The sequence below is a fragment of the Pan troglodytes genome, chromosome 20 (genome assembly GCF_028858775.2).
Source record: "Pan troglodytes isolate AG18354 chromosome 20, NHGRI_mPanTro3-v2.0_pri, whole genome shotgun sequence".
Lineage (NCBI taxonomy): Eukaryota > Metazoa > Chordata > Mammalia > Primates > Hominidae > Pan > Pan troglodytes.
The window spans coordinates 18,788,728-18,813,453 of record NC_072418.2 but is presented as its reverse complement, the minus strand read 5'-3'; the positions used below and the strand labels follow the sequence as shown (position 1 = coordinate 18,813,453).

Below are 24,726 nucleotides of genomic sequence, written 5' to 3'. Positions count from 1 at the left end.
GTAGGCCCAGAGATGTCTAGACTTGCCAAAGGTCACACAGCCCCGCAACCTAGGATTCCCTCCAGAGCCCTCCACCATCATGGCCCTGTGATGCCTCCTCCGTCCCCAGCCTTTTTTTTTTTTTTTGAGATGGAGTCTTGCTCTGTCACCCAGTCTGGAGTCTTGCTCTGTCACCCAGGCTGGAGTGCAGTGGCTTGGTCTTGGCTCACTGCAACCTCCGCCTCCCAGGTTCAAGCGATTCTCCTGCCTCAGTCTCCTGAGTAGCTGGGATTACAGGCGCAAGCCACCATGCCTGGCCAATTTTTGTAGTTTTTAGTGGAGACAGGGTTTCACCATGTTGGCCAGGCTGGTTTTGAACTCCTGCCCTCAGGTGATCCACCTGCCTTGGCCTCCCAAAGTGCTGGGATTAGAGGTGTGAGCCACTGCGTCCGGCCAGCTTTTTTTTTTTTTTCTTTTCTGAGACAAGGTCTCTCTCTGTTGCTCAGGCTGAAGTGGGGTGATCATGACTCACTGCAGCCTTGAACTCCTGGGGTCAGATGATCCTCCCGTCTCAGCCTCCCAAATAGCTGGGACTACAGGTGTGTGCCACTACACCTGGCTAATTTTTTGAATTTTTGTAGATACGAGGCCTTGCCATGTTGCCCAGGCTGGTCTTGAAATCCTGGGCTTGAGCAATCCTCCCACCTCCCACCCTCCTAAAGTGCTGGGATTACAGGCATGAGCCACCACACACGGCTGCCTCTTCCCTTTTTTTTTTCTGAGACGGACTCTTCACTCTGTCACCCAAGCTGGAGTGCAGTGGTATGATCTTGGCTCACTGCAAGCTCCGCCTCCTGGGTTCACGCCATTCTCCTGCCTCAGCCTCCCGAGTAGCTGGGACTAAAGGTACCCGCCACCACACCTGGCTAATTTTTTGTATTTTTAGTAGAGACGGGGTTTCACCGTGTTAGCCAGGATGGTCTCAATCTCCTGACCTCATGATCCACCTGCCTCGACCTCCCAAAGTGCTGGGATTACAGGTGTGAGCCACCACGCCCGGCTGCCTCTTCCCTTTTTAAAGGAAAGACGCTCATGTGCTTCTCCTGAAACCAACACTGATGATGTCCAAGTGCCTACTGCACACCAGGCCCTCAACACAACTCGTCTCCTTCATCTGCATGAAAACCCCAGGAGGAAGGCATGAACAGCCACGGGTGCCGCTGGGGACACACTCGGAGTTGAGCCTGGACGAAGCTCCGGTTGGAGAGAGACCCTGCAGCGTGCTTTTATTTTTTTATTTCATTTTTATTTATTTATTTATTTTTTGAGATGGAGTCTCACTCTGTCATCCAGGCTGGACTGCAGTGATGCGATCTCGGCTCACTGCAACCTCTGCCTCCCGGGTTCAAGCAATTCTCCTGCCTCAGGCTCCCAAGTAGCTGGGATTACAGGCATGCGCCACCACGTCTGGGTAATTTTTGAAATTTTTAGTATAGACAGGGTTTCACCATGTTGGCCAGGCTGGTCTCGAACTCCTGACCTCAAGCGATCTGCCTGCCTCGGCCCCACAGAGTGCTGGGACTACAGGCATGAGCCACTGAGCCCGGCTTGCAGTGTGCTTTGAGACAACAGAACAAACAGATGATATGGGAAAAGGGCTCGGATTCACCTGGCTTCAAATCCTGGTGCTGACACCCATAGCTCTGTGGCCTTGGTCACGCCTCTTATCCTGTCTGAACCTCAGTCTCTTCTTCAAAACATGGAGGATGACCCTCCCTGAGGGCCTTGCTCTGAGGCGTAAAATAATGAATAGAGGGTCTGGCACTGGGGCTGATGTACAGCTGGTGCCCCAAACCATCAGCGTCACTCTGACGATTGTTGCTAAAATAACCAGCTCACCCCATGGGTGAGTGCAGGAACAGACCCCAAAAACATCTTTATTCCATTTCCTGGGTTCCCGAAGACCCCCGGATGCCATGGTGTGGGGCCATGGAAGAAATGTTAGGACATTCAGGAGTGTGGCAGCCCCTGGCAGCGAGTCCCAGAGCCAGGGTGGACTTGTTCTCTAGCAGTACCCAGGGGCAAAGGGTGGTGGTTGTTGGTACTCCTCCGGGAGCTGGTCGTTCTCAGGCTCTGCCAAGCCCTGGTGCTCTGGCTTGGACTCCTGGGAGGATAGGGCTCTCACTACCATTTGGTGCCAACTCCTGTCCCCTGGGGTCACCTCAATGCAGCTGACCGACCTCTCGGCCTTCCTGGTGGGGACCTTTCTGTCTTTTGGTGCCTGGGGCTGTGAGGGGCTTTTGAGAGATGTGGCCACACAGGGATCCGTGTAGCCTCTGTCCCCCGAGGTGGGATCCCCTGAGTGATCTTGGCTGCCTTTTCCGGTCCCAGGGCCTGAGATCACCGTGGATCTCCGGACATCCAAGAGTGACGACAAGTTCACAGTGGTGAGGTGGCTTTTTAGCTGCTGCCGGACCCTCTGGCCTCTCTCGGGGAGCATTTTGAGGCTCCTCCAGAGTTTCTGGCGGGTCTCTCCAAGAGGGGCTTTTGGGGGGCAGGAGGAAGTGGCTTCCTTGGTGGTTATTCTGTTCATCTCTGCTGACGGCTTCCTTTCCTTTGATTGGTGACACAGGACTGGCTTTGGGGAGGCCTGAAAATGAGAGTAGGGGAGGCCTGGGGCAGCTCGCCCACCAGAGCACCATGTCTGTCCCAGAAATTGGAGCCTGGGTTCCACCCAGACACCCTGTGGCTGAGAAACGTCCCCGTGTGAACCCCCAAACCTGATTCCATGCCCCATCTTTCTCGTCTCAGTAAATGGCTTCACTGTCTCCCCCAGGGGTTGGCAAACTTGTTCTTCTTCCTTTTTTTCTTTGAGATGGAGTTTCACTCTGTCGCCCAGTCTGGAGTGCAGTGGCACAATCTCGGCTCACTGCAACCTCCACCTCCTGGGTTCAAGCGATTCTCCTGCCTCAGCCTCCCAAGTAGCTAGAACCAAAAGCTCACCACCACGCCTGGCTAATTTTTGTATTTTCAGTAGAGACATGGTTTCACCATGTTGGCCCTGGTGGTCTTGAACTCCTTACCTCAGGTGATCCACCCACCTCGGCCTCCCAGAGTGCTGGGATTACAGGTGTGAGCCACCGCGCCTGGCCTGGCAAACTTCTTTTACAAAGAGTCAGAGAGTAAATATTTCAACTTTGCAGGCTGTACCATCTGTCTCAATTACATAGCTCTGCTGTTGTAGTGGATGCCAGAGGTCACACGTCAACTAATGAGCGTGCCTGGGTTCTAATATAGCTTTATTGATAAACATGGAAATATGAATTTTATCTGATTTTCACAGGTTACAAAATACTATCTTTACAAAAATGTGGGGCCAGGTGTGACAGCTCATGCCTGTAATCCCAGTGCTTTGGAAGGCTGAGGCAGGAGGATTTTTTGAGGCCAGGAGTTTGAGACCTGCCTGGGCAATGTAGTGAGACCCCATCTCTACAAATCTTTTTTTTTTTTGAGAGGGTCTTGCTTTGTCACCCAGGCTGGAGTGCAGTGGTGCAATCATGGCTCACTGCAGCCTCGACCTCCCAGGCTCAAGCAATCCTCCCACCTCAGCCCCCAGAGTAGCTGACTACAGGCGTGCGCCACCATGCCTGGCTAATTTTTTAATTTTTTGTGGAGACGGGCTTGCTGTGTTGCCCAGGCTGGTCTCAAAGTCCTGGCCTCAAGCAATCCTCTCCTCTCAGCCTCCCAAAGCACTGGGAATACAGGTGTGAGCCACTACGCAGACCAAATATCCATGTTTCTTTCCACACCTGGGCTCTCATTTTTGTCCCTCCCACCTTGACACTGTCTTCCACCCCCACCTCACTTCCTCCTTCTTTCCATCTCCACCAGTGCCCAGGAAAGCCCCTTCTGCAGCCAGTAGCCACAGGAAACATTTAAAACCACCAGTTCCGGCCAGGTGTGGTAGCTCACGCCTATAATCCCAGCACTTTGGGAGGCTGAGGTGAGCGGATCATGAGGTCAGGGGTTTGAGACCAGTCTGGCCAACATGGTGAAACCCCGTCTCTACCAAAAATACAAAAATTAGCACGCACCTGTAGTCCCAGCTACTCAGGAGGCTGAGGCAGGAGAATCGCTTGAACCTGGGAGGCGGAGGTTGCAGCGAGCCTAGACTGTGCCATTCCACTCCAGCTTGGTCGACAAAGCAAGACTCCGTCTCAAAAAAAAAAAAAAAAAAAAAAGGCCTCCCATGCATACACTCTCCTATGGCTCCTCCCTGGTGCAACTGGACTAGAATCCCAGCTCCTCACCTTGGCTCCAAGGCCCTGCACTATTGGCCCTTCCTGACCCTGGGGCTTCAACTTCTGACAATCTCTCTCTCACTAACCCCAATCCATCTATATGCTGGCTTTTTTTGTTCTGTTTTCCAAACACACCAAGCCCCAGGACTTTTGCAAGTGCCATTCCCGCTGCCTGGAATGTCCTCCCTGTGTCTGTTTGTATGACTGGCTCCTCCTCACCTTGCAGATCTCAGCTATAAGCCACCTCCTCTAGGAAGCCTTCCCTGACTGCCTTCCCCCACTTGCACCCCCCACCTCCACTGATGTCCATCACACCAGCCTGTTTCATTTGTACCACTGTCATAACTTCCCCTGCTAGGCAGGGGGCTTGGAGAGCACTTAGACTTCAACCTAGGGGTGCCTAAAGGTCTCCCAAACCCCAAGATGCTGTGATACATTCATTCATCTACTCCACAGATTCATTAGTTAAGCACCTTCAATATGGCAGGTCCTTTCAGAGGGGTGGGAGAAGCAAAGGCAAACAAGCCAGATGGAGTCTCCAGTCTCTCAGAGCTCACAGTCTGACTGGGGAGGTAGCCAGGGAGCATGTAAACCCATAAGTAAATAGGATTTTGGGGAACACTTTTGGGAAGTCCGCTGCAGTGAATAAACAGGGTAATGTGAAGGAGAATCCAGAAGGTGTTGCTTTAGGTCTGGGGCCTGGGGAAGGAGGCACTTGAAGGAGAAATGAATGAAGACATGGGAAATCTAGGGGCAGGGCACACAGTTTGTGCAAAGGACCTGAGGTGGGGCCGGCACACGCAGAGAACCCGAGGCTAGCTTGGTGTGTCTGAACAACAGACGGTATGGCAGCAGGGCTGGCGCTGGGTAGGTGATAGGCAGAAAGAGGAACTCAGATTGTAGTTTGAATTTTAATCTCGGTGTTGCGAAAGCACTGGAAAGGTTTAAAGCACCAAGCTGTAGGATCGCATTCTCATTCTAGAAGGAGCCTCCTCTGGCAGCTGTTGACCACCTCCGCTCCTGCCCCTCAGCCAGGTGGGAGGTGCCAGCCTCCTGTCATATACATACCTCCTCAGGGGCAGACACTGGCCAGGCAGCTTCCTCGGCCACTGCGTTGGAGTAGAGGAAGAGATCCTCGTAATCCACGTTTGCGGGATCCTTCTGCAGGGCGGAAGGGGCCTGTAGCTCAGCACTAGGGAGGGGGAAGGGTCCTGCACGGACCCTGGAAGGCAGGTCTCAGGGACCATCCCTTGAATAGCAGTTTCTTAGTACCTAGGCCACGCCCACTAAGCTTTATAAGAAAATATGCCCCACCCACAGCCATTTCTTAGGGGTTGGGACACACCCACTGAACCTTCTAAAGAAAGAAGCCCCGCCCATAGCACGTTCTTGGGAGCTAGGCCACACCCACTGAGCCTTCTAAGGAAAGATGCCCTGCCCACAACAGTTTCTTGGGCGCTAGATCAGGCCCACTGAGTCCTATAAGGAAAGATGCCCCGCCCACTGCAGTTTCTTGGGAGCTAGGCCACACCCACTGAGCCTTCTAAGGAAAGATGCCCCACCTACCACAGTTTCTTGGGAGCTAGGCCAGGCACACTGAGCCCTATAAGGAAAGATGCCCTGCCCACAGCAGTTTCTTGGGGACTAGGCAACACCCACTGAGACTTCTAAGGAAAGATGCCCCGCCCACAGCAGTTTATTGGGAGCTAGGCCACACCCACTGAGCCTTCTAAGGAGAGATAACCCCCCTCAGCAGTTTCTTAGGGGCTAGGCCACGCCCACTGGGTCTTCTAAGGAAACATGCCCTGCCCACAGCAGTTTATTGGGAGCCAGGCCACCCACTGAGCCTTCTAAGGAAAGCGTATTGGGAGCCAGGCCACCCACTGAGCCTTCTAAGGAAAGATGCTCCACCCACAGCAGTTTATTGGGAGCCAGGCCACACCCACTGAGCCTTCTAAGGAAAGCGTATTGGGGGCCAGGCCACGCCCACCGAGACTTCTAAGGAAAGATGCCATTCCTTCAGATGAGCCAAGATTATACCTGGCACATGAACCCTTATAAAAAATCAGCCTGTTGACATGGGCCTGGAGGGCAGAGCCATGGGGAAGCAGGAACCACAATGGAGACCGCTGTGGGGGGCAGAGGGACTACTAGGGGTGGGGCCGGAGGGGCCAAGGACCATGAGAGTGACAGAATCAAGAGGAGCTGATGGGGGCATGGGAAACAAAGGGGTCTGGGGGGCTTGGCCCCAAGGAAATGGCTGTGAACCTTGTGGGCCCCCGCCCTCACCTGCCTGCAGGGCTGTGTCAGCAGCTCCCTGCGCGGCTCAATTGGCTTCTGCTGGTGGAAGGTGACCATGGCGTCCAGCGAGGTGTGGGCCACCTTCTCCCCGGGGATCATGAAAGTCCCATCATCCAAGAGCTTCACCATGAAATGGCAGCAGCTGCTTTGGGCTCTGCGGAGACACTGCGGGGGCTGGGACATCCTACTCCCCCTCATCACTGCCCCAAGTCCCCAGCCCTTGGGCCGGCAGCGTCACTGCTACAGCCAGACTACCCCAGGTTCCCATGCAGGCTTCTTCACTCACTGGCCATGCAACACCCAGCAGGTTACTAACCTCGCTGTGCCTCAGTTTCCCCCCTTTATAACACAGGAGTACAAAGGCTGGCCTCAGATAAAACATGCCACTACGGACAAAAGCTTCACTCATTGCTTGGCTAGCAGCTCCCGTTCTCAGATCCACAGCCTCAGTTACTGCTGCTTTCTGAGAAGCTATGACATGAAGCACCCCTTGCCCCCTCCAAGGAAACCCAAGAGCCCACCTGCCCCTGCCCTGGATCCCGGCCCAGGCCTTACTTGTAGGAGAGTGTGTAGCCCACATGGCTGTGACTGACCCTGATGAGAAAGGATCCCAGTGGCTGTGACTCCAGCAAGTTCTCAGCATCCCTGGAAGGGCACACACAGAAAGGAAATGAAACAGTCCAGCCGCCCCACGTACCAGTTAGACTCCTGGGGCCATGGGATCATTCATGGAGAAGGCTGGTAGTTTTCATTTTTCTTTTTTCCTTTTTTTTTTTTGAGACAGAGTCTCGTTCTGTCCCCCAGGCTGGAGTGCAGTGGCGCGATCTCAACTTACTGCAAGCTCCGCCTCCCGGATTCACGCCATTCTCCTGCCTCAGCCTCCCAAGTAGCTGGGACCACAGGCGCCAGCCACCACGCCCGGCTAATTTTTTGTATATTTTAGTAGAGACGGGGTTTCACTGTGTTAGCCAGGATGGTCTCGATCTCCTGACCTCGTGATCCGCCCGCCTCGGCCTCCCAAAGTGCTGGGATTATAGGTGTGAGCCACTGTGCCCGGCCTCTTTTTTCCTTTTTTTTTTTTTTTTTTTTGTTGAGACAGAGTCTTGCTCTGTCTCCCAGGCTGAGTGCAATGGCGTGACCTTGGCTTACTGCAGCCTCAACCTCCCGGGTTCAGGTGATTCTCTTGCCTCAGCCTCCCAAGTAGCTGGGATTACAGGCGCCCGCCACCATGCCCAACTTTTTTTTTTTTTTTTTAGTAGAGACAGGGTTTCACCATGTTGGCCAGGCTGGTCTCAAACCCCTGTCCTCAAGTGATCCGCCTGCCTCAGCCTCCCAAAGTGCTGGGATTACAGGTGTGAGCCACTGTGCCCGGCCTGTTTTCTAAATGAACAAACACCCCAAACCCATCTTTTTTTTTTTTTTTTTCAGTTGTTGCAGACCTTGGGCTATTCAGGGATTAGGGATGTTCCCCCCGAGGAGCTAGGAGGCGTCTGATGACCTTGATCTCAGGCCAGACCTCCTCCCATCTCCCACAGCCCCTTCCCAATGCCTGGAATCCCCCGATTAAGGCACCTTTGGGTGGATCAAGGTGTCACAAGTAACAAAGAAGGACCTGTATACTCAGATGCATTCGAGTTCATAACCCAGCTCTACTGTCCATCAGCTGTGTGACCTCAGGCAATCATCTCTCCCTTTCTGACCTTCAGCTTCCTCAAGGGGAGAGTAAACTCCACTTCCAAGGCTGCTGTGAGAACAGAAAGAACTTGCAACATAAGCATGACAGCTGCTACCTGGTAAGTGCTCCCAAAATGTTTGCTGTTATTATTACTATTATTCTCTCTCTCTCTCTCTCTTTTTTTTTTTTTGAGTTGGAGTTTTGCTTTTTTTGCCCAGGCTGGAGTGCAATGATGCAATCTTGGCTCACTGCAACCTCTGCCTCCCAGGTTCAAGCTATTCTCCTGCCTCAGCCTCCCAAGTAACTGGGATTACGGGTACCCGCAACCACGCCCAGCTAATTTTTTGTATTTTTAGTAGAGACGGGGTTTCACCATGTTTGCCAGGCTGGTCTCGAGCTCCTGACCTCTGGTGATCCGCCCGCCTCGGCCTCCCAAAGTGCTGGGATTACAGGCGTGAGCCACCGAAATCAGTCTATTTTCTATATTATTACCATTATTATCTGGAGTTCACAGAGAGGAAGGCGGCCTTCCGTGGGACAAGCTGGGGAGACTTTGGTCCTGCACTGTTCAATACAGAGGCCACTGGCCTTTTGTACTGATTTCCAAAACAACACAGAAAAGGAACATATGCTGTTTCATGAATCGTTTTTTGTTTTTGAGACAGGGTCTTACTCTATCACTCAGGCTGGAGTGCAGAGATGCAATCATAACTCACTGAAACCTTGAATTCCTGGCCTCAAGAGATCCTCCCACCTCAGCCTCCTGAGTAGCCAGAACCACAGGCATGTTCCACACGCCCGGCTAATTTTTTAATTTTTTTTTTTTTTGAGCTGGAATCTTGCTCTGTCACCCAGGCTGGAGTGCAGTGGCATGATCTCTGCCTGCAGGGTTCCAGCAAGTCTCCTGCCTCAGCCACCCGAGTAGCTGGGATTACAGGCACGCGCCACCGTGCCCAGTTAATTTTTTTTTTTTTTTTGAGACGGAGTTTTACTCTTGTTGCTCAGCCTGGAGTGCAGTGGCACGACCTCAGCTCACCGCAGTCTCCGCCTCCCGGGTTCAAGTGATTCTCCTGCCTCAGCCTCCCGAGTAGCTGGGATTACAGGCATGCGCCACCACGCCTGGCTAATTTTGTATTTTCAGTAGACACAAGGTTTCACCATGTTGTCCAGGCTGGTCTCAAACTCCTGACCTCGGGTGGTCTGCCAGCCTCGGCCTCCCAAAGTGCTGGGATTACAAGCATGAGCCACTGCACCCAGCCTAAAATTCCTTTTAGAGATGGAGTCTCACTATGTTGTCCAGGCCAGCCTTGAACTCCTGGGCTCAAGCGATCCTCCCGCCTCAGCATTCCAAGTAGCTGGGGTTAAAGGTAAGTGCCAGTGCACCCAGCTGCTTCTTTTAATATAACTACTAAAATTTTTTTAAATTGCAATGTGCAACTCATGTTATATTTCTGTTATTCAGCAAGGCCCCAGAGCTCAGAAACCATGACCAATACTACTTCCTCTCTGTGGCCTTCACAGAATTTTCTCAATTTCCTGCATGCAGAGAGTGGCCATAAGTATTTTTTCTTCCATTTAGTTAGAGCCGGGCCCACATCCTCAGAGCTCACAGTCTGAGGTAGAAAGGGCACATTGGGGCCAGGCACGGTGGCTCACGCCTGTAATCCCAGCACTTCGGGAGGCCGAGGCGGGTGAATCACTTGAGGCCAGGAGTTTGAGACCAGCCTGGCCAACATGGTGAAACCCTATCTCTACTATAAACACAAAAATTAGCCAGGCTTGGTGGCATGTGCCTGTAATCCCAGCTACTTAGCAAGTTGAGGTGGAAGAATCACTTGAGTCCGGGAGGCAGAGGTTGCAGTGAGCCAAGATTGCACCACTGCACTCCAGCCTGGGTGACAGAGTGAGACGCTGTCTCAAAAAGAAAGAGAGAAAGATTCTGAGGCTGCATGCTGCCATCGTTGATTGGTAATGCTTGGCCTGGGCGAGGTGTGGGGTGCTGCCAGGCCCCTGGCAGTGCCGGTCTATTGGCCACTTGTATAGAGAAAGCTGAGGCCCAGAGAGAGCAAGTAACTTGCCCCAGGTCACACAGTGAGACCAAAGAGGTGGCAGGATTCAAGCCTGGGAGCCTGGAGCTCATTTTAGCCTCTTGCCACACTGAGCTGAGCCAAGTCCAGAATTCTGCAGTTAAAAGCTGCCCAGGGTAGGGACAGACAAGGACACAGTGGGGAGGGCAGGGTGGAGGGTGTGGGTGTGTCCTCACTCTCTTGAGATTGCACCATGGAACCACTCGGGGACCCCGTCTTGGGCCAGCTGGCCCATCTGGGTGTGCACAAACCAGTCCAGCCGTGGGGGTAGCGGTAGGGGCAGCTTCCCGGCCTCTGTCATAGCTTCCTGGGGTGGAGGGAAGGTCACCTGGGTAGAGAAGGGAGGGAAGACAAGAATCAAGCTTAATGCACCTCTTATCTTTGCTCTATTCTTGAAGCTTATGGTGCCTCCTCCTTTGAGAAGTCCTCCAGGGTGGACAGAGCAATGGACTTAAAACTGGCTTGTGGCTGGGTGTGATGGCTCACATGTGTAATCCCAGCACTTTGGGAGGCCAAGGTGGGAGGATTGCTTGAGCCCAGGAGTTCCAGACCAGCCTGGGCAACATAGTGAGACCCCCATCTCTACAAAAAATTAAAAAATTTGGCCAGGTGCGGTGGCTCACGCTTGTAATCTCAGCACTTTGGGAAGCCAAGGTGGGTAGATCACCTGAGGTCAAGAGTTTGAGACCAGCCTGGCCAACATGATGAAACCCTGTCTCTACTAAAAATACAAAAATTAGCTGGGTGTGGTGGTGGGCACTTGTAATCCCAGCTACTCCGGAGGCTGAAGCAGGAGAATCGCTTGAACCTGTGAGGCAGAGGTTGCAGTGAGCCAAGATCACGCCACTGCGCTCCAGCCTGGGCGACAGAGTGAGACTCCTCAAAAAATAAATAAGCAAATAAATCAATAAAATAAAATTTAAAAATTAGCTGGGTGTGGGGGTGCATGCCTGTAGTCCCAGCTACTCAGGAGGCTGAGGTGGGAGGATCCCTTGAGCTCAGGAGGATATGGCTGCAGTGAGCTGTGGTTGTGCCACTGCACTCCAGTCTGGGGAACAGAGCAAGACCATGTTTCAAAAACAACAACAAAAAAACTGGCTTGTGTGGCTGGGCGTGGTGGCTCACACCTGTAATCCTAGCACTTTGGGAGGCTGAGGCAGGTGGATCACCTGAGGTCCGGAGTTCGAGGCCAGCCTGGCCAACATGGTGAAACCCCGTTTCTACTAAAAATACAAAAATTAGCCAGATGAGGTGGTGGGTGCCTGTAATCCCAGCTACTCAGGAGGCTGAGGCAGGAGAATCGCTAGAACTCAGGAGGCAGAGGTTGCAGTGAGCCAAGATCGCGCCATTGCACTCCAGCCTGGGGGACAGAGTGAGACTCCATCTCAAAAAAAAAAAAAAAGAGTAGAGTATTTAAATATTAAGTAAATATCAAGGCCCCTGGAGGAATAAGGAAATGACAAAATGGTAAGTGAACGAAATAAACAGCTGACCCAACAGTGGTGGTCAAAAAGGGTTGCCCTGATTTCTTTCTTTCTTTCTTTCTTTTTGAGACAGGGTTTCCCTCTGTTCCTGAGGCTGGAGTGTGCAATGGTGCAATCACAGCTCATGCTCACTGCAGCCTCAACCTCCTAGGCTCAAGCAATCCTCCCACTTCAACCTCCTGAGTAGTTGGGACTACAGGCATGCAGTACCATGCCTGGCTAATTTTGAAAATTTTTTTTGTAGAGACGGGGTCTTGCTCTGTTGTCCAGGCTGGCTTTGAACTCCTGGGCTCAAGAAATCCTAACACCTCAGCCTCCCAACATACTGGGATCACAGGCACGAGCCACAGTGCCTGGCTGCCTTGGTTTCATTAAACACCAGAGAAATGTGGCTTCAGACAGTCACTTCTGCCACCAACGTCACTACACGTTGTAGCCACTCATGGCACACCTACGATATGTCAGATGCATCATTAATTCCCACACTTTCTTGACAATTTTAAGCAAGCAGTACCACGGGACTTTGTGTACCAATGACAGAGCTGGAGAGAGAAAGCAGCACTGTTTTGCAAAACATTATTAAGTGAGTGTAAGACAAGCCAAAGGATTGTATCTTGCTAGATTGTTCCTTCAGGACCCCTCTTGCTCACCCTTAATTCTTTTTTTTTTTTTTTTTTGAGATGGAATCTCGCTCTGTTGCCCAGGCTGGAGTGCAGTGGCGCGATCTCAGCTCACTGCAACTTCCGCCTCCCAGGTTCAAGTGATTCTCCTGCCTTAGCCTCTTGAATAGCTGGGATTACAGGCATGTGCCACCACGCCTGGATCATTTTTGTATTTTTAGCAGGGTTGGGGTTTCACCATGTTGGCCAGGCTGGTCTCCAAATCCTGACCTCAAGTGATCCACCCACCTTGGCCTCCCAAAGTGCTGGGATTACAGGCGTGAGCCACTGCGCCCAGCCACTCACCATAAATTCTGTCCTTAAACTGGAGCTCACTCCCTCCACCCATTGGCCCCATCTAATGTTTCAATATCTCAAAAGATCTTTTTACTGGGCTGTCTCTATGAGGAGGCGGGGTCTGTTGACCAATGGCAGTCAATATTGACTTTCTCCAACCAGATGTCAAGCATACCCTCTGGGGTATGGCCCGAGGGAATTCTGGGGCAACCAAAATTAAATAACTGTATTAAGAAATGTTTAATAAAGCAGGGTGACAAAATGATTAAGAGCCTGGAATTGGAGGCTGGGTGCAGTAGCTCACACCTGTAATCCCAGCACTGTCAGAGCCTGAGGCAGGCGGATTCCCTGAGGCCGGGAGTTTGAGACCAGCCTGGCCAACATGGTGAAACCCCATCTCTAACAAAAAGACAAACATTATCTGGGCAAGGTGGCTCACCCCTGTAATCCCAGCTACTCAGGAGGCTGAGGCAGGAGAATTGCGTGAATCTGGGAGGCGGAGGTTGCAGTGAGCTGAGATCGAGCCACTGCACTCCAGCCTGGGCAACAGAGCAAGACTCCATCTCAAAATAAATAAATATAAAATAAAAATACAAAACTTACAGTGGCATGTGCCTGTAGTCTCAGCTACTCAGGAGGCTGAGGCAGGAGAATCACCTGAACTCGGGAGGCAGAGTTTGCAGTGAGCCAAGATCGCACCACTGCACTCCAGCCTGAGCAACAGAGCAAAACTCTGCCTCACACACACACACAAAAAAACCCCAAAAAAACCCCATCACCATCAACAACAAAAAAAGAGCCTGGGACAGGTGCGGTGGCTCATGCCTGTAATCTCAGCACTTTGGGAGGCTGAGGCAGGCAGATCACGAGGTCAGGAGATTGAGACCATCCTGGCTAACGTGGTGAAACCCCGTCTCTACTAAAAATACGAAAAATTAGCTGGGTGTGGTGGCGGGCGCCTGTAGTCTCAGCTACTCGGGAGGCTGAGGCAGGAGAATGGCGTGAACTCGGGAGGCAGAGCTTGCAGTGAGCTGAGATCAAGCCACTGCACTCCAGCCTGGGCGACAGAGCAAGACTCCGTCTCAAAAAAAAAAAAAAAAAAAAAAGAGCCTAGAATTCGACCCAGATGGCCTGGGTTCAAACCCTAGCTCGCCCACTTAGCCGCTGTGTGACCTCAGATAAGTCACTTAACGGCTCTCTGTCCCTGTGTTTCTGTCTTTAATTTGGGAATAATGATATTTACCTAGGAAAGTTTAGCTAGCACTGTGTATATATAGAGATATATATACAATATTCATGAATCCAGTTGTGACCTAGCATGGGGTAATGTTTACAGGCTTGTTCTTTTTTTTTTTACTTGGAAGAACTCCTATTTATCCTTCAAAACCCAGTAAAAATGTCCCCTCCTCCAGGCAGCTTTCCTGCATCTCCCCCCAGACAACGCCCTGGCACCCCTCTCTGTCCCCAACGTTCCCCCCCGTTCCTCTCTCTGGTCCAGCCATGACTCCATGGAGCTAGAGTGTCTTTATCTTGCTCTGTCTCCACCAGCCTGAGGGCCTCCTAGGGATCAGGGCTTAGGGCTAGGTTCCTGTGTTGTTGTTTTTTTCTGTGTCCTGGTGCTGGCCCGGCACAGAGGAGGGTGCAAGGGTCTTTGCTGGTGAACAGCTATCTAGTGATGAAAGACCGCATGCTCAAATTCAAGCTCCTGACCCTGGCCTGGGAGCCGCCTCTACTTCCCCACTACCCACATTCTAGACCTAAAGACATCCTTGCTCTCTCTCTCTTGCCTCTCCATACCTTTGCTCATGCTGTTGTCTTGCCAAGACCCCCTTTTCCCTAACTCCAGCTCCATTTTCCATTTGTGGTCACCACAAATACCCCCTCCTCCACGAAGCTCTCCCCCATGCCCCCAGAAAATCCCTCCTGCCACCCCAGGCCCCACTAGCCCTGTCCCTCCTTCTGGCCTAGCCCAGCCCCCACGTTCTGTCTCCTCGAGGGCTGAGAGGAGAGCTGAGGCTCTTGGGTCACATACCTGGGAGACCCTTGGATGGCCGAGGCCCTCGCTGTAGCTGTGCCAGTGCCTGCAGGAGCCTGGGTTTCGATTCAAGGTCTGCACGTCAATGGGGCGGGGCTGGCTGCCCCGAGGCAGTTCCTGTTTCCTCAAGCAGGTGAGCCCTGGGGGCGGAACAAGGACAGCCCAAGTCACCCTGTCTGCAGTCCAACAAAGCATCTGGTGCCACAGGTGCAGAGACAGCTTGCTCCTGTCTTGCCCCCAGCAAGTTGTTATTGAGCACCTACTGTGTGCCTGCTGTTTGGAGGACACAGGGGTGACACGGAGACAGGTGCAGGCCCCCTGACTCCTGGCATCTATAATCTATCAAGCAGTGAAGAGGAGTGAGACATCATTACAAAGGGAGAACGGGGAACGGGTATGGTGGCTCACACCTGCAATCCCAGCACTTTGACAGGCTGAGGCAGGCGGATCACTTGAGGTCAGGAGTTTGAGACCAGTCTGGCAAACATGGCAAAACCTCGTCTCTATTAAAATACAAAAATCAGCCGGGTGTGGCGGCGCACGCCTGTAATCCCAGCTACTCAGGAGGCTGAGGCACAAGAATTGCTTGAACCCGGGAGGCGGAGGTTGCAGTGAGCCGAGATCGCGCCACTGCACTCCAGCCTGGGCAACAGAGTGAGACTCCTTCTCAAAACAAAAACAAAAGCAACAAAGGGGGAACAGAAACTGGGCGCGGTGGCTCACGCCTGTAATCCCAGCACTTTGGGAGGCCGAGGCGGGTGGATCATTTGAGGCCAGGAGTTTGAGACCAGGCTGGCCAACATGGTAAAACCCTGTCTCTACTAAAAATACAAAAATTAGGCGTGGTGGCGGGTGCCTGTAATCCCAGCTACTCAGGAGGCTGATGCAAGAGAATCGCTTGGACCAGGGACGCAGAGGCTGCAGTGAGCCGAGATCACGCCACTGCACTTTAGCCTGGATGACAGAGGGAAATTCTGTCCCCTGCAAAACAAACAAACAAAAAAACACCAGCTGGGTGCGGTGGCTCATGCCTGTAATCCTAGCACTTTGGGAGGCCAAGGTGGGCAGATCATCTGAGGTCAGGAGTTCGCGACCAGCCTGACCAACATGGAGAAATCCCGTCTCTACTAAAACTGCAAAATTAGCCCGGCGTGGTGACACATGCCTGTAATCCCAGCTATTTGGGAGGCTGAGGCAGGAGAATTGCTTGAACCCGGGAGGTGGAGGTTGCGGTTTGCTGAGATCGCACCACTGCACTCCAGCCTGGGCAGCGAGAGTGTAACTCCGTCACAAACAAAACAAAACCAACGAAAACCAAACAAAACCAAACAAAAAAACAAAAAACCCCAAACAAACAAAAAAATCCAAAGGGGAAACAGGAAGTGGGAACAGCAGTTGCACAAACCCACAGAGGTGACCTAACTGACCTGGAGGAAGGGGCGTTTGAGGGTGAGAAGGAATCATCTTGATTTGGGGAGTGCGTGGTGCAGAAAGAGTATATTTTTTTGTAGAGATGGGGTCTTGCTATATTGCCCAGGCTGGGGGAGGGAAGAGCAGGCACAAAGGCCTTGAAACTGAATTGAGCCTGGACAGGCTGGGGTCTCATGGCACGCATAGGTCCACACCAGGACTTCCTCCATTATAAAATAGTTAAAAATATTTTTATTAATTGACTAACCTATTTTAGAGACAGAGTTTCACTCTGTCACTCAGGCTGGAGTGCAGTGGTATGGTCATAGCTCACTGCAGTCTTGAACTGCTGGACTCAAGTGATCCTCCTGCCTCAGGCTCCCAAGTAGCTGGGACTACAGGCACACACCACCACACCTGACTAATTAAAAAAATATTTTTTTTAGAGATGGGATCTTGCTGTGTTGCCCAGGCTGGTCTCAAACTTCTGGGGCTCAAGCGATCCGCCCACCTTGGTTCAAGCGACTCTCCTGCCTCAGCCTCCTGAGTAGCTGGGATTACAGGTGCCCACCAACACGCCTGGCTAATGTTTGTATTTTTAGTAGAGACAAGGTTTCACTATGTTGGCCAGGCTGGTCTCAAACTCCTGACCTCAGGTGATCCACCCGCCTCAGCCTCCCAAAGTGCTGGGATTACAGGTGTGGGCCACCGTGCCAGCTTAAAATTCTATTTTACAATTGTGTTGGCATTAAGACCGATGTGGTCCAGGCTGGATTCCTTATTGTATATTTATTATTAGGATGTTCAGTTTTTTTTCTTCTGATTTTAAATAAGCTGAAGCCCTTTGGGAAGTCCCACATAGCACTTGGGTCCTGGGTGCAGGCCCCGTGTGCCTAACAGATTGGCCAGTCCTGGCCGCGTGCTCGTACCCCAGGCAGAAAAACAAAACGACTTCCTCCTCTCCTTTCAGGCAGAAAGGGCCCAGATCCTGCTGGGGGCCTCCCCAAGGGCCTATTGCCCTGGCCCAGCTGGGCTAGATAACCCCAGGCTCACCCTGGGTGCCTCTCTCATCCCCCTGCTCCTCCTCGGCAACAGCAGCGCCTCGTCTGCCCTCTGTGGTCAGCAAGGTCTAAGCAGGAGACACGTGGAGCCCTGCTTCTCACTCACCTGCTGTGTGTCCTAAGGTGAGTTGCTCAGCCTCTCTGAGCCTCAGTTCTGCATCTGTGCAATGGGCATAATAGCCCTCCTTAATCATGTGAAGATGATAGGAGAGGCAACTCTCCAGCACAGCACATGGAGATGAGTTGGGAGTGAGAGAATCAGGACTCTTTGTTGTGACTTAATTCAAGCAAGGCCTTTGTGTTTGCCTCGGGGAGACTCTGGCTTGGGCCTCAGACCTCATGGGCTGAGCTGCCTTGGGCAACTCACTTCACCTCTCTGTGGCTAATCTCTTTTTCTTCTTCTTCTTCTTCTTTTTTTTTTTTTTTTTTTTGAGTAGGGTCCCCTCACTCTGTTGCCCAGGCTGGAGTGCAGTGGTGCAATCTCAGCTCACCACAGCCTCTACTTCCTGGGCTCAAGTGATCCTCCCATCTCAGCCTCCTGAGTAGCTGGGACTACAGGAGCACCACCACCACGCCTGGCTAATTTTTGGATTTTTGAAGAGATGGGGTTTTGTCATGTTGCCAGGTTGGTCTCGTTCAAGTGATCCTCCCGCCTCAGCCTCCCAAAGTGTTGGGATTACAGGTGTCAGCTGCTACATCTGGCCTTTTTATTTTTGAGATGATGTCTTGTTCTACTGCCCCGGCTGGAGTGCAGGGGTGCAAGCTTGGCTCACTGCAACCTCCACCTCCCGGGTTCAAGCGATTCTCCTGCCTCAGTCTCCGGAGTAGCTGAGATTATAAGTGTGCACCACCACTCCTGGCTAATTTTTATATTTTTAGTAGAGACAGGGTTTCACCATGTTGGCCAGGTTGGTCTTGAACTCCTGACCTCAAGTGGTCTGCCCACCTTGGCCTCCCAAAGTGCTGGGATTATAGGCCTGAAGTATTTATTTATTTATTTTTATTTTTTATTTTTTTAAGACAGGATCTTGTTCTGTTGCCCAGGCTGGAGTGCAGTGGTGCAAGTACAACTCACTGCAGCCTCAAACTCCTGGCCTCAAGTGATCTACCTGCCTGGACTTCCCAAAGTGCTGGCATTACAGGCATGAGCCACCGGGCCTGGCCTTCACTTCACTTCACTTCTCTGATCCTCCTGGGAAAGTCTGACCATCGGGGCTCTTATTTGCATGGGGTTTAGAGTTTCCAGGAACATGGGGGTACGCTGGCCCAGCTCCAGCACAGTCCCCTAAGACCTCACCACAAACGGCCCAACCTCGCTTCCCCTGACCTGCTTGGGTGATGTGGTCTCCCACAAACTAACGTCTTCCTTTCAGATGTCGCAACAGAATCACCCCCACACCCCTCAGTGTCCGCAGGCCTCGGCCCGCAAACGGACATGCGTCCCCCAGAGGAAGGAAGGGTGTGGAGGGGAAAACGAAGGTGCCCTGATGGGGAGATAACGGGGCTAGAATTCCAAGGCCCCCTCTCTCTGATATCAGGTTCTCCAGGGAGACAGATCTGGGCTTCTCAGCAGAGGCCGCAGCTGGTAAGTGGGCCATTCACAGACTCACGTGGGGTGGCTCTTGGGGGAGGTGGCCACAATGCCATCTTAGTGCCGGGAAAATGCTGGGCCCATACATGTCAGGGAGTGGGGAAGCCCTTAGGCTCTGCCAACACTGGGTTTGATGCGATTCTTTTTAGAGACAGGGTCTCACTCTGTTGCCCAGGCTGAAGTGCACTGTGCCATCATAGCTCCCTGCAACCTCAAACTCCCGGGCTCAAGCGATCCTCCCGCCTCAGCCTCCCAAGTAGCTGCAATCACAAGCTCACACCACCATGCCCGGTTAATTTTTCAATTTTTATTTTGTAGACAGGGTCTTGCTGTGTTGCCCAGGATGGTCTAGAATGCCTGAGCTCAAGCAATCCTCACACCCCAGCCTCCCAGTGTTGGGATTATAGGCATGAGCCACTGTGCCCAACCCTGGACTTGATGTAATTTTATGATTTTAGCTTCCTACAATGCCTTCATTCTATTCATTCATTGATTTCACAAACACTGGCTGAGCCCCAGCTCTGGATGGGCACCATGCTAGATGCTGCGGATGAAGCAGAAGGCAAGATCGGGCCGGGTGCTGTGGCTTATGCCTGTAATCCCAGCTCTTCGGGAGGCCGAGGTGGGCAGATCACCTGAGGTCAGGAGTTCAAGACCAGCCTGGCCAACATGGGGAAACCCTGTCTATACTAAAAACACAAAAATTAGTCGGGCATAGTGGCTCATGCCTGTAATCCCAGATACTCGGGAGGCTGAGGCAGAAGAATTGCTTGAACTGGGAGATGGAGGTTGCAGTGAGCTGAGATCATGCCACTGCACTCCAGACTGGATCACAGAGTGAGACTGTGTCTCAAAAAAAAAAAAAAAAAAAGGCAAGATCGGCATGGTCCCCACTCTTCTAGGGCCCACAGTCTATGAGGAGACAGATGCTGAATGAGTTCACATGCAGGACAGTCAGGCAGAAAAGAAAATAGCAAGGGCAGGCTGGGTGCAGTGGCTCAAACCGTAATCCCAGCACTTTGGGAGACTAAGGCAGGCGGATCATGAAGTCAAGGGATCGAGACCAGCCTGGCCAACATGGTGAAACCCTGTCTCTACCAAAAATACAAAAATTAGCTGGGCATGGTGGCGCACGCCTGTAGTCCCAGCTACTCGGGAGGCTGAGGCAGGAGAATCACTTGAACCCGGGAGGCAGAGGGTGCAGTGAGCTGAGATCTTGCCACTGCACTCCAGCCTGGGCGACAGAGCGAGACTCCATCTCAAACAAACAAACAAAATCAGCACGGGCAAAGGCCCTGTGGTAGGAATGAACTTGGCATGTCTGAGGCACAGATGATGACAGCTAAGGTGTCCAAATGGTGGAAACAACCCAAATGTCCATGAATGAATGAATGGGTAAACAAAACGTGGTTCCATCATCCACGCCATGAAATATGATTCAGCCACAGAAAGGAAGGAAGCACTGCTCCATGCTACAATGTGGATGAGCCCCAAAAACATGATGCTGAGTGAGAGAAGCCAGACACAAAGGCCACCTAGTGCATGATTCCATTGATATGAAATGTCCAGAACTGGCTGGACACGGTGGCTCACACCTGTAATTCTAGCACTTTGGGAGGCCAAGGTGGGTGGATCACCTGAGGTCAAGAGTTTGAGACTAGCCTGGCCAACATGGTGAAACTCCATCTCTACTAAAAATACAAAAATTAGCCAGGCGTGGTGGCGGGACCTGTAATCCCAGCTACTCGGGAGGCTGAGGCATGAGAATTGCTTGAACCCAGGAGGCAGAAGTTGCAGTGAGCCAAGATTGTACCACTGCACTTTTCTTGGGGAACAAGATGAACAATGGTGGTCATAGTAATAACAGGGTGGGTGTGGTGGCTCACACCTGTAATCCCAACACTTTGGGAGGCTGAGGTGGGAGGATCACTTGAGGCCAGTTCAAGACCAGCCTGGGCAGTGAGACACCATCTCTACAAAAAAGTAAAACAATTAGTTGGGTGTGGTGGTATGCACCTGTAGTACCAGCTACTTGGGAGGCTAAGGCAGGAGGATCACTTGAGCCTGGGAGGTTGAGGCTGCAGTGAGCCATGATCCCACCACTGCACTCCAGCCTGGGCAACAGAGCAAGACCGTTTCTTTTTTTCTTTTTTTTTTTGAGACGGAGTCTCGCTCTGTTGCCCAGGCTGGAGTGCAGTGGCATGATCTAGGTTCATTGCAACCTCCGCCTCCATATTGGCCATATTGGCCAGGCTGGTCTCGAACTCCTGACCTCAAGTGATCCGCCCACGTCGGCCTCCCAAAGTGCTGGGATTATAGGTGTGAGCTACCGCGCCCGGCCGGATGACCCTGCTTCAAAATAATGATAATGATGATGATGACGGTGATGAGGACAGTGATGATGCTGATATCAGCCTATTCTGTCTCTGTGCTCATTATGTACCTGTGCCTCCTCTGGGATCCATCATCTCCCTGGCTCTTCATAGCCATCCTATGAGGTGGAAACTATGATCCCCCCTATTTTGCAAGAGAGGAAACTAAGTTCAGTTGTTGAGGGTATGTGTCCAAGGCTGTGCCATTGAAACGGCCTCATCTGGGGTAGATACCCAAGATTTGTCATCTCATGGCCATGGAGAACAAGGATGTGGACACACAAGAGTGAGGTTAAGAGAAGCTTAATAGGCAAAAGAAAGAGAAGAGTTCCCTCCTGCAGAGACAGGTCCTGAAAAAATGCATTGACGGATGCACAGTGAAATGCGGGGGATTTTATAGATGCCTGGTGAGGAGGCAGTGTTTGATTTACATAAGGCGTGAAAGATTGGTTGGACTAGGTGTTATATTTGCATAGGGTGTGAAAAACTGGTTAGGACTAGGTGTGCCTTTTGCATCGGGTGTGAATTTCTGGCCACCCCTACCCTAATCTTTTATCATGCAAGCGGGTCCTCTGCCTGAGCTGTGCCATGTTGCCCATCCCTTTACTGTACACGTGGTAATAAAAAGAGGGAAGATGGAGTCTCCACGCTGGTCTTGCCTGGCTCCCAGGCAACTGTTTTCTATTGACGCAGCTGCTGGCATTTCCCTGTGCAAGCTTCTAGCTCGCTTATCTATGTCTGCAGCTCGATTTCTCAGACTGCTTTTTATTAGAAAAAATAATTTCTTGGGCTGCTTTTTGTTAGAAAAGAAATTCCGCCAAGGACTCTGGTGCCCTCACTATCTGCCTAAATAATTTCTTTCTAGCTCCTCTATCACCGTGGGTCTTGAGTGGTGTTGGGATTCGGGCCCAGGCAGCTCCCTCTTATCCGTGACCCATTAAGGGCTCAGAAGAAAGCCAGGCACAGATGGGTTCCCAGTCAGGATCTGCTATTCATTGCCATTGGCTGTCACTGTCTCCGAATTTTGCAGTTTTGGACAGAAACTGCAGTTTCATGGAAAGAAAGCAAGTTTCCCAAAGTGGCCGTTTATCAGGCATCCCTGGCAGGGGGCGACTTTTGAGTTTTAGTATCAGGATTCAGGGTCCTGCTGAGTGGGTGCTCGGAGGCTCAAGGATAGAGACAACAGAGATGTTGATGGCAGCTAAGCCAGGGACCACCAGGGCAGGCCTCTAGCATGGTCAGGTGGGAAGGGAGTTTGTGGCTGGGGGTTCCTAAACCCATTGAGTTTGCAATGCCTGGGGAGCTGCCCCCTAGGCTGCAGAGGCTGCAGGATCAACCCTGGAAGCTTGTTTCTTTGAGGGAAGAGGATGTCACCTCCCTTGTGCTCACCCTAGAGGCCATTTGCGTGTCCTTCATTAATTCAATGGGTTCAGGCCACACACAAGCACACTACAGAAGTCCCTGTCCTCATGGAGGTTTTGGGCTGAGTGGGGACAGGGTTGGCAATGAAAACAGGTAACTTCTCATAAATGCTATGAAGATGAGCTAGGAAGAGAAGGGCATGACTGGGAGAGGCCTCTGCAGAGGTAGCCCTGGATAACCATGATGTGATGGGCAGTGGGCTTTGCACATTTCAGGAGACTGCAAGACTAGGGTGTGGCAAGTGCAAAGGCCCTGGGGCCTTCTCAGTGATGAGTGTGGAGTGAAGGAGTAAGGAAGGAGAGGATTGGAGTGGAGTGAGCCAGGAAGGGCAGCCAGAGAAAGAGGAAGGAGTAGGCAGGGCCATGGCTGCAGCGTGTAGAGGCTTGTGCCCCACAGTGAGGGGCGTTAAGTTGTATCCCTAAGCCCAAGGAAGACCTGGGGAGGTTTTTTGTTTTTTGTTTTTTTGAGAAAGGGTCTTGCTCTGTCACCCAGGCTGGAATGTAGTGGTGTGGTCACAGCTCACTGCAGCCTCCAACTCCTGGGCTCAAGTGATCCTCCCTCCTCAGCCTCCTGAGTAGCTGGGACTACAGGTGCATGCCACCACACTATTTTTTATTTTTTTGAGACAGAGTCTTGCTCTGTCACCCAGGCTAGAGTGCAGTGGCGCAATCTCGGCTTACTGCAACCTCTGCCTCCCAGGTTCAAGCGACTCTCCTGCCTCAGCCTCCTGAGTAGTTGGGACTACAGGCGCGTGCAACCATGCCTGACTAATTTTTGTATTTTTAGTAAAGATGGGGTTTTGCCATATCAGCCAGGCTGGTCTTGAACTCCTGACCTCAGGTGAACCACCCACCTCGGCCTCCCAAAGTGCTGGGATGAGGCATGCGCCACTGCACCCGGCCAATTTTTGTATTTTTTTTTTTTTTTTTTAGAGATGGGGTCTCACTATGTTGTCCAGGCTGGTCTTGAACTTGAACTGGCCTCAAGCTATTCCCCTGCCTCAGCCTCTCAAGGCACTGGGATTATAGGCATAAGCCACACACCCCAGCCCCTGGGGAGAGCTTTAAGCAAGGAGGTGACACTGATTTCAGTTTTGTAAGGACACTCTGAAAATAGTTTGAAAGACAGAGGTAAGGACCGGAAACCCATGAGGAAGTGGTCACAGAGGTCCAGGTGGTCATGGCTACAACTCAGGAGGGGTCAGCTGTGGGCACGATGGGGAAGGCAGGGATGGAGTCCAGGGTCAGGGCTGTGTTACGCTTACAGTGCCGATGAGACATTCAAATTGGAATAGAGAGTGGCAGGTGAAACCGACTTGGGTCTGGCCTGGATTTGCAGCTTGAAAGCCACTGGCCTATCTAAAAGCATAGTGTGTGCAGAAAAGAATGAATAGATCTGAGGCTGCTTCCTGAGAAAGGCCTGCTGGCAAGGTGGGCCTGCAGTTGGCAAAGTTCCCTACGGATATAAAACTTCCCTACATGCGTGGCTCATGACAGGTGCCTACACTTTCTGTACAAATGATGCGGTTTATCCTAAACCCCTGCTTTCTTTGTAGGAGTCTGGAATCCTGGTAAGTGCCAGGTAGAGGGTTCCTATGTGACTGGCCCCATAAACACCTGGGCACAGAACTGCCAACTAGCTTTCACGAAAGACACATTACACACCTGTTGTTACAACTCATTGTTGGGGGAGTTAAGCATGGGGTGTGTGACCCCACTGTGAGAGGATTCTGGAAGCTTCTGTCTGGTTGCCTCTGGACTTCACTCTGCATGCCTTTTCCCTTTGCTGATTTTGCTGTGATCTTGGCTGTGAGTACAGCTCTCTGCCAAGTCCTAGGAAATGACTGGACCTGGGGGTGGTCTTGGGAAAGACCCTGGATAGAGTGGATGGAACGCCCTGGAAAGCTAGCCAGGAGAGGGCCCCTAGAAGGACCTGCCAGGGAGGCAGAAGGGACACAGTGGCCGAGCTGTGTGCCAGAAGCCAGGTGACGCAGGCTCACCATGTTGGCCAGGCTGGTCTCGAACACCTGAGCTCAAGTGATCAACCCGCCTT

The 24,726-nt window shown here is 52.0% G+C and overlaps 1 protein-coding gene across 7 annotated transcripts; it reads right to left on the bottom strand.

The window, feature by feature from the left end:
- Positions 1 to 1,263: 1,263 nt before the first annotated feature.
- Positions 1,264 to 24,546, bottom strand: HSH2D (hematopoietic SH2 domain containing). Of its 7 annotated transcripts, NM_001242373.3 has the most exon segments (8): positions 1,268 to 2,629; positions 5,349 to 5,441; positions 6,570 to 6,735; positions 7,137 to 7,226; positions 10,520 to 10,671; positions 14,816 to 14,958; positions 16,497 to 16,649; positions 24,339 to 24,546. In NM_001242373.3, coding segments are annotated over 5 exon segments (1,059 nt in total). In that variant the 5' UTR covers positions 10,645 to 10,671; positions 14,816 to 14,958; positions 16,497 to 16,649; positions 24,339 to 24,546; the 3' UTR covers positions 1,268 to 2,044.
- Positions 24,547 to 24,726: the final 180 nt, after the last annotated feature.

Coding starts and splice junctions, on each gene's coding strand:
- HSH2D (XM_063800098.1), bottom strand. CDS start 10,644: ATGACAGAGGCCGGGAAGCTGCCCCTACCGCTACCCCCACGGCTGGAC. Junction 7,227..10,519: donor CATGGTGCAATCTCAAGAGA/GTGAGGACACAC, acceptor GTGCCCTTCCAG/GGATGCTGAGAACTTGCTGG. Junction 6,736..7,136: donor GGCTACACACTCTCCTACAA/GTAAGGCCTGGG, acceptor GTGTCTCCGCAG/AGCCCAAAGCAGCTGCTGCC.